At 35.1% G+C, this 9,392-nt stretch overlaps 1 protein-coding gene across 1 annotated transcript; it reads right to left on the bottom strand.

The window, feature by feature from the left end:
- Window positions 1–311: 311 nt before the first annotated feature.
- Window positions 312–5,534, bottom strand: LOC106069301 (uncharacterized). The gene is made up of 5 exons (XM_013228922.2): window positions 5,359–5,534; window positions 4,947–5,024; window positions 4,423–4,701; window positions 3,396–3,554; window positions 312–1,703 (listed from the first exon to the last, which is right to left on the bottom strand). Exons 2-5 carry the CDS (start codon window positions 5,020–5,022, stop codon window positions 1,555–1,557), a joined length of 663 nt encoding a protein of 220 aa, XP_013084376.2. The 5' UTR covers window positions 5,023–5,024; window positions 5,359–5,534; the 3' UTR covers window positions 312–1,554.
- Window positions 5,535–9,392: the final 3,858 nt, after the last annotated feature.

Below are 9,392 nucleotides of genomic sequence, written 5' to 3' on the forward strand. Positions count from 1 at the left end.
GCCAGGGAGTATCTTGCAATTTATGTCGAAATGGTTATCTTGCATTTTATATTGCCAGGTGCGTATCTTGCACAATAATCACCATGTCATATTTTGCCCTTTATATTGCCAGGGCGTATCTTGCATGAAAGGGCAGTATACAGGTCAGCAGTAGTTAATACAAAAAACAAACACAGTTAATTCTAATTGTGTTATATTATGTATTTTATTTTATTTTTTTCTTCAAATTATATATATATATATATATATATATATATATATATATATATATATATATATATATATATATTACTAAAAATCTGTTGTAAATAAATATATATGTAAAAGTAACATATGCATATATATTTAAAAAATTAATTCTAAATAAATAATATCACATTGAAAAATTTTATCTAAAGAGAAGTTTCTTGCCATCCGTTAAAACATTTCTAGGCATTGATACCAATAACATCACAGTATTTATAATCACACCGCTCGCTCTATCTACACAGTAAACACAGATGCGGAGGGGAAACATGGTATGCATTGTTTACTAATTCGATACAGGATCTTGACACTGCTAACGGACATACTTCTTTCTCTCTCTCTAGCAAACACATACTTATACATATATATAACGTTATATATGCATGTTTGTATGCATACATGCAAACTTACACACAAACTCAGATTCTTCAACCGCGACTCAAGTACTATATGCAAAGAATCGTTAATAGCGTCGATACTTTCGTCTCTTAAAGTGATTGCTGTCCTTAGTAAAACACAAACTAGAGCTGTCTTATTGTAACTTTTGTTGTCCTGCTAACTTTGAAATATTTATTCATTAACTTCACGGTTTTTGTTTTTTTTAAACCCAGAACAGTTTCACTCTTATACATGTGCTCATAGCGCTTATTAGATGGAAGTAATTGTATATTATTGTAATTATCCAATCTATTGAAATAGCTTGTTGGGAGTGTACTGTACTCTTACAGGCCTAGATATTTTTTTTGCCTAATTAGTAAAAATGTTACACGTAAATTGCCAGTATATAAATCTAAATTGTGTAATTTGGGTAATTTAAAAAAAAAAAAGAATTCAGAGCAATTTTTCTAACAATTAATCGAGATTCAAATATTTGCATAATTTAATAATATGATAACATCAATTGATAATTGATTTTAAAATAACATCAATGTGAAACAATGAAACATTACATCATAGTGGGGAATGAGTTCTCATTAAAATGAAATTAAATGCTGAATGTGTGGCATTAGGTTATTGACCTACTTAGAGCCATTACAACATCATAATACTAACATCACAACCAATCAAAAAAGAGGTTAAACTCTATGAGCGTCCAGGCACTTCCAGGCAGTTTCCACGCCTCTGCATTCTGAACTTGCGATGCTTCAACAAGAGAGAGACAATGCATCCTCAATGTGTGTGTCGCAGCGTTGTGTGTGTGTGTGTGTGTGTGTGTCGCAGAACGAGAGGGTGCAACATCAGCAAGAGTCTCCAACGATATAAGAAATACACAGCCTCTTGGCAGCACGATGAAATTGCTGGCTTTAGTTAAGGGTTTATTGTGATGTCGGTTAGTGGTATTGTCTCTTCAATGCTTTCTGGATGGGATAGTTGTATTATAGCTCTCATGCGATCCATGGGCGTATCTACATCTGTTGGCTGTTCCATCATCTCATTGATTTGATTCGATGCTTCAACTACACAGAGAAAGAAAAAAGTAGTTTGAGTAAATTGCTTTCACTATTTGTCGCCTTACTGTAAGTCTTAATTTAAGTTTGTATTTCCATCAAGCTCTAATAACTGAGACCGATGAAGGAAAATAATGACAGTGTTAATAGTAGGCCGGATTTAAGGGAGGGCAGTTGGGGAATCCACAAGAAAGGGGCCCTCCACAAGAGAAAAGAGTATATTGGAATTTCAACGTGTCAGAAGCTTTAAATAGACTTGCAATATTTTTAACGCTAACACTTTAAATCTTACGTTGCCTAGCAACACTGTCGTGTATGCTCGGAACATCTGCTCGGAATATGTAAGTACGGTTCCCGGTTACTTCATCCCCTGGTCATTTCATCCCCGGTCATTTCATCCCCTGGTCACTTCATCCCCCGGTCATTTCATCTCCTGGTCACTTCATCCCCGGTCATTTCATCTCCTGGTTACTTCATCCCCGGTCATTTCATCTCCTGGTCACTTCATCCCCGGTCATTTCATCCCCGGTCATTTCATCCCCTGGTCACTTCATCCCCCGGTCATTTCATCTCCTGGTCACTTCATCCCCGGTCATTTCATCCCCGGTCATTTCATCCCCTGGTCACTTCATCCCCCGGTCATTTCATCCCCTGGTCACTTCATCCCCGGTCATTTCATCCCCTGGTCATTTCATCCCCGGTCATTTCATCCCCTGGTCACTTCATCCCCCGGTCATTTCATCCTCTGGTCATTTCATCCCCCGGTCATTTCATCCCCTGGTCACTTCATCCTCTGGTCATTTCATCCCCTGTTATTTTCATCATCTGATCATTTTATCTAACAAATAGTTATTTTAAAAATCATGAAATGACCAATATTTAATGTATTCCTTTTTTTTTTATTTAAATGACAAAAAGTGTAACACATTAGAAAATAATAAAATTAAAATTAAATGCCATTAAAAAGCTATAAAAATTTAACATGTATAAATATAGAGGTAATGTAAAAAAACAACAAAAGTGATATCCTGTTATGGGTGAAGTCAGCCTTTGTTAGAAAAAAAAAAATAAAACCTTATTTCAAGGCTAAAAATGACGCACCCAATTTCCAGAAAGAGCGATTGAAAAATAAAAGAAAGTGAAACATGGTCGTACTTGGTCGTAATAAAAAGTGGAAGAGGAAACACTATAAACACATTAGTAACATGTCAAAAAGTATTAAAAAGCATTTTACATAATCATATTTATATATTAGATGAAATGAGGGTTTTAAGGCAAAGCCTTAAAAGCACAATTAAACAAGGAAAAAAGAAAAATATTTAATTGGGGATGAAATGACCGGGGATGAAATGACCGGGGAATGAAGTGACCAGGGTATGAAATGACCAGGGGATAAAATGACCGCTCACCGTAAATACAGCTCCGGATTTACGGTTGTGCGTCTACCAAGGGCCTTACCCTACACAAACTTAAAAAACTACATATTTTTTTTACATATTAAATGTTTTAAAAAAGTATGATAATATTAAATTCAGCACTGTATTAGTTGTTAGTGTATTTTTTTAAGTGGATCTATATTGAAGCTTTCGATAAAGTGTAGGGGCCTCCATAAAAATCCTGTCCCTGGGCCTCCACGTACTTAAACCCGGCCCTGATGTGGGGTCAGTCAGTACCCCCCCCTCTAGTATAGTCATTTATTACCTGTTTTTGTGGACTCCTCTCTAGCTCTGTTCTCTTCAACTCGTCTTCGTGGACTCACCAAACACTTGATCAATATCACAATCACAACAAATTGAATGAATATCACGCTGGCTGTGGCTGCTATAATTATAGTCCTATCGGTGAAGTATGTCTCTTCTTCTGTAAGTTAAGTTTTAAAGAAGAACATTAAACAAATATTTACTGTTTGTAAATTGTGGGCATGTATTAAACTTGAGCTTTAATAAAAAAATTAATAACAGGCCATAGGCATTGTCTTTCCTACACGAGGGACAAAGAGAGCATTTGTGTTATTGAATTGAAGAAATCCGATTTAAAACATTTTGTTTGTTAATGTCATTAATAGACAGCTCAACAATTACGTCATATTAGGGAAAATCAATCATATCGCTTGGTTACCGAGACACATTTCCTCAATACTACTGTTGTCCTGATGGTGACCTACGCCTGCGAGACATGGACGATGGAAGTTATTCATAAAGGTCGACAAGAGGCTAAACGTGGATCAAGCTTGGATGGACACTAGGACTAGCAAACTAAGATCACGTCACGAATTTAGAAAGCTTCTACCACATTGGCACTTACCCCCCTTCTCCTTCGAAGTAGTGACCGTATGTCGTATGAGATGTCCGCATGACAACCGGGGACATAACTAATGACAACTACAAACACGTTACCCAAAAGAGTCATAAAAGAGGACAATGAAAATAAGACCGTCCTAGTTTAACAAAGTATAACACCTTCTTAGATTTTAGAAGACCCAAATCCTTAGGAACATTTTGGGATGTCGCTTTTAACCAGTCTCTGCGGAGAGATTGTTCAGCCCTTTGCGCCGAACGGCGCAGGAAGATGGAAGGCTTAAGTAAAAAAAAAAGTCTTAAGTCCAAACCAGAGCTTAAACTGAATCACGATTAATAATGCAAAATAGTTAAATTAATCCAATGTTCATTGTGGGCAGTGTGTTGGTGGGAAAAGTTCACAGATATATGGTGATTATAAAGGTATTTACCTTTATCTTTATGTGTTTGAAGAACGGAAGAATTGAAACGAGCGTAGCAAGCCAGTGCACAAGAGCGATGCCTCATGACGGAGACGTCTTGCAGACCTTTCTCCTGACACCACTTTAATAAGAGGCTCTCCTCCGAGACGTCTGCTGGGAAACAAGATTCGCAGGAGCCCTGGAAGCAGAACTGATCTCCCCCGCAGCAGACACCGTACGGCAAACAGATGTATGGCTTTTCTGCTGGGCAGACGATTGCAGTGACATCAAGTAATGAGGGTTCTAGACCTGAAACATTCATAAGTCAAATAGTAAACATGAACTTAGTGTTATTAACATCTAATTATAATATCTATATAATTGATTTTACATTTGAAATACTAACCTCTATAGATCAAATTCTAAATGTGATTATCCAAATATCGATGTTTAAGTATCTGTCTGCATATGAAATTCTGACACCAACGTTCAAACATCTAATTTACATAAGTATGATCAACTTATAAACTTCTAAGTAAACACACTTAACTCACCTGACACGCTTCCAAAAGTGGCTATGACTAGTACAAGAAATCCAATTAGGGCCATTGTTGAAATCTTGGAAGACATTTCTATATAGTGGAAAGAAATGTACAAGATCCATTTCTTAATTTGTCAATCAATACTAATTGTGTGTCACTATATACAATCCAACACACTTTGTATTTTCAAATCGACTAACAATTCAAAGTCAAATAAGTCTATGTCCACTACATCAGGTGTATACTATTACATTTCAGCAGTATTATTTTTATCTGATGAAAACTGATGAGCTGTCACTAATTATAGATCTCTCTCTCTGTCTCTCTCCCTCCCTCTCTCTCTTAATAGCCCAATAAAAAATTAAATATCTTCCGTCTTTTAATTCAATAATGAAAAAACAACATACAATATTTAGTGACTTACATGTTACTTGGGATGGGCTTGTCGTGTGAATGTTACTACTTTGCGTATTTTTGAAAAGTTAAGTGAGTTATTTTAATAAACGGGAAAAGTAAGCTATGCAATAAAAACAGATAACTGCGTCATTATTAGTCATACGTACACGGGAAAAAAATCGTTTTATCTTCTGACACCAAAAATACACAGTCCTACATTCCATGACTTCCCGATAATTTGGCTGATTGAACGTTCTTTATAAATATGTCCATGTAATGTCACGTCTTTAAGGCCTATTTTTGTTCCGTTCTCTTCTGTGTGTGTGTGTGTGTGTGTGCGCGCGCACCTTTGCGGGGGAGGGGGGAACCTGAGAATCGGGAATTACATTTGTGATAAAAGTAGTGGCGTGACCTTTACGTATTGTGCAATTGAGAAAATTCCACAAGTTTATTTCTAGAAACTTTATGTCTGTTATGTCTGTGCTGTGAAGCAGTGTACGGCATACTCGGCATAGTCATATGAAGAAGCACTGCACTGTTCCCTGTAATCTTCGGAATCAAAGACATTGCCACGATGTCTGTGCTGGATGTGTCCAACTATTTCGATCGAGATCACATTCAGGACTTGAAAGCAAACTTGAAATACTGCACTTCATCTTAAGACTCGAAGACAAGCGTTAGTGTTATGTCTGCTATCCGTCTTAGAGATACATAACATAAATGAAGCCGGAGGGATAGTGTTGCTGAAGTTTAACAGTAGAATGAAACATCTACAATGTCGTGCTGTATTTAGCCCCCATGTTAATACCTTGAGGATATACAGGTATTTAGCTGATCAAAGCTGGATTTACCTTTGGGAGGTCTAGTGCTAACATGAAGAACCGATAAAGATAACTTGAATTGAAATGTATAAAGCGTTTTATTGTTCATTTCAATATTAGAAGAATATCATTAGAATGATGAAGTAAACATAAACATACAATTAGACATTGATAAAGTGATAGATTTCTATTTCAGTGGGTTTTTTAATATTTGCTTTGGTTATAAGGTTTTTACTCAAAACTATTTTTTTTTCTAACTTTAAAAATAATTCAAACTGTTCTCAATACAGTTAACGTCAATGAGTTAAAAGATGTGTCGGCCTAAGTTTCAGGTTGATGAACATAAGGAAGATTTGATATTTTGGAAACAAGCAAAGCTTCTCTTTTTCTCTTTACACTGCATTCTGCTCTAAGACAGACACTCACTGACATATTTACACTCTAACATTAGTCGGAAGATATTTCACGTTTATCAACATTTGAAAAGATTCTATGTGCCTCTATTTTGTTATTTTAAGATATAATTTCACGAGAGATCTTTTTAATTGTATAAAGCCTGTTATGTCCATCAACAACGCAGAACCAGAAGCCCATAAAAACAACACATGGATATAGAAATTTAGATAATAAAACATATATGATTGAAATCAATAAAAATTGTAAAATACTTCTGGTTGGTTGAAAACAAATAATGGGAGAAATTCTTACTTCGTTCTATACATACTAAGTTCTATAACTAAGAGTAAACCACTTTTGTTGCTTTTAGATAGATTACTTCCCTTTAGCAAAGATATCATTTATGGGATCTGGAGAGAAAATTTTTGCATTGTTTTCAACTTTAGTCCGCTACCCCTCTCCCCCTCCTACAGAATGTTTGGGACAGGATGTAATAATCTTCAATTCTGAATGGACAGTGGACCGCAACAATAACAAGTTATTAATTTTAAATTTGTCAAGAAGAAAATGTAACTTGTTTAAGCTGGATTTCATGTCAGAGACCAATTGTCATAGAAGGCCTCAGCACTGACCTGCGACGTCACAAATTGCGACGTGATCTTAACAGCGAAGTTGCAGGTCAGTGTTCAAGCACATCATCTTTCTATTTTAATGTAGATGTATGTGACTCTCCAATAAGACCTCAACCAGTCAGACCCGCCCCCCACACACCATCACTACTAAAAGTTACTCACTAAAAAGAAAATAAATTAGAACAAGTTTTCTCCTAAAGTCACTTATACCATTAGATCGGCAATAGCGCGAAAGGTGCCTAAATGTAAGTGTGATAGAAATGTTCAAATGTCATTTGTGCTTTCTGAAAATGAAAAGTCCTTAGCGCATTTATTTTTTAAACAAGATTTTAAATTTCCCTCTGTCTTATGACATTGTAGATTAACAGTAGGAAATTACTTAACGAAATTTTAAACTTAAGAGCTGCTCATTTAAAGTAAAAAAAAAAGTAGTACCCTATTCAGACTTTCTGCGATCCACCGGAAACATGATACATCAAAGGTTCAAATCATGAGGGAACTTCTTAGAATGAAAATTAGAAGAATTAAACATTTCTTTTCAAACACTAAGTGAATGTTCACAATTTCTGTTGGGAGATAGTTACAGCTTCACTTAGTTACAGCTTCACTTAGTTACAGCTTCACTCCACACTCCTCTCAGCTTTAACAGGGACTTTGTTTACATCTCAATTGAACTGAAAGAGTTAAAATTTGGCTTAAGGCAAAATTTTCATTGGCCCTGATGGCTAAAACTGGCCACTCGACTGGTCATAAACAGCATCAAACTTTGGAAACATAAAAGTGTTTTTCTTCACTACTTCACTTATCACTAATGGATAGTGAAGTGCCCCCGCTCTACACAGACGGCCCGATAAAAAAAAATGCCCACTTTGTATGACATTTTTTTTTATATCAAAATCTGTTAACTTCAGAACACTCTCCTACTTGACTGATGTGCTTTAGTGGACTGGCGAACCAGAGTTGATTAGTTTATTTGGTTCATGTAAACTTTAACATACATTACATTGTACGTAAGCCACTAAATAGTAATTTAAATATATGTCTGCCAATTAAAACACTATAAATTAAAGTTGCAAATTCTTTTCTACATTTTAAAAGACTTTTCATTATATTTGATAGTTTTCTGACTTTCTTATTGTTACAGATCTAGTTAAAATCCTGCTTTGAAACAATGTGTTGTTAGTTCTGTTGAACAGGTTGTGAGTCTGCTGATTGAAATGATGTTTCTTTTAGTTGCAAGTTTTAAATATAAATAGAAGAAATGGAAGAAATAGAATCTAAAATGTGACCTCTTTTGAAGTTGTACATTTTTTAAACAAGGTTACAAAGACAGTTTGTGTGAAACACAAACTCAAAATTGGTCCCCGAAGTGGTCCACCCAGGCAGGTAAAAAGGCATGTTTGAATATTTTCAGATAGAACATCAGAATGAAATATTTTCAAAGACAAATGACAGAGAAGAATGGAGAAAGAAGGTTGACAGATCTTGCGTGGTGCCCCAGAGGTCCAGCAGACCAAAGGATAGGTGAAAGTGAATGTGAAGTTAGATGTGAACCTGGACTTACTGATGTTTTATAATGAATATCTAATTGATATAATTGTTTTGTAAAGGACCAAACTCTTATTCAAATCCTCAAGAAAAAAACATTTCCGTAAAAAAAAAATAATAATAATTTTCTTTAGTTAAGTGTTGTATAGCTATAGTATGGCAATACAGTTCACGTGGTAATATGAAAAACTACTTAATAATTGTTGTTATAAGTTATGTCCAACTTATATGCATACTAAATAGATTTTTTCTCTTTAAAAAAATGTAATAGTTAGTATGATAGAACTTACTTAACTTAGCAATAGAAATATAAAAAAAATATATTTTTGGACAAAAAATCTAAAACAATTTTTATAAATGTGTTATAAATATGGTGCACATGTATGTCCACTACTAAAAAGCAATCCATGTTTGTTACTATTAATATTGAATAGTTGTAAAAATGGTGTATTTTTATGAAAAAAAAAACTGCTTGTGTAAGTGATTTAAAAAATTAGATTTTTTCGCTTTCAGAAAAGAAAAAAGTAGCAGTTGCATCAGAACTTTGAATGGTCTAAAATATTATGATGTCGGATTTTCACTAACTTTTCAAGTTTACGAGATCTAAACGGGACGGACGGACAGACATTGCACACAAAACTAATAGCGTCCCTTGCGGGGGCCGC

The sequence above is a fragment of the Biomphalaria glabrata genome, chromosome 13, assembly GCF_947242115.1.
Source record: "Biomphalaria glabrata chromosome 13, xgBioGlab47.1, whole genome shotgun sequence".
Lineage (NCBI taxonomy): Eukaryota > Metazoa > Mollusca > Gastropoda > Planorbidae > Biomphalaria > Biomphalaria glabrata.

Coding starts and splice junctions, on each gene's coding strand:
- LOC106069301 (XM_013228922.2), bottom strand. CDS start 5,022: ATGTCTTCCAAGATTTCAACAATGGCCCTAATTGGATTTCTTGTACTA. Junction 3,555..4,422: donor TCAAACACATAAAGATAAAG/GTAAATACCTTT, acceptor CTTAACTTACAG/AAGAAGAGACATACTTCACC. Junction 1,704..3,395: donor AGAGGAGTCCACAAAAACAG/GTAATAAATGAC, acceptor TTCTCTGTGTAG/TTGAAGCATCGAATCAAATC.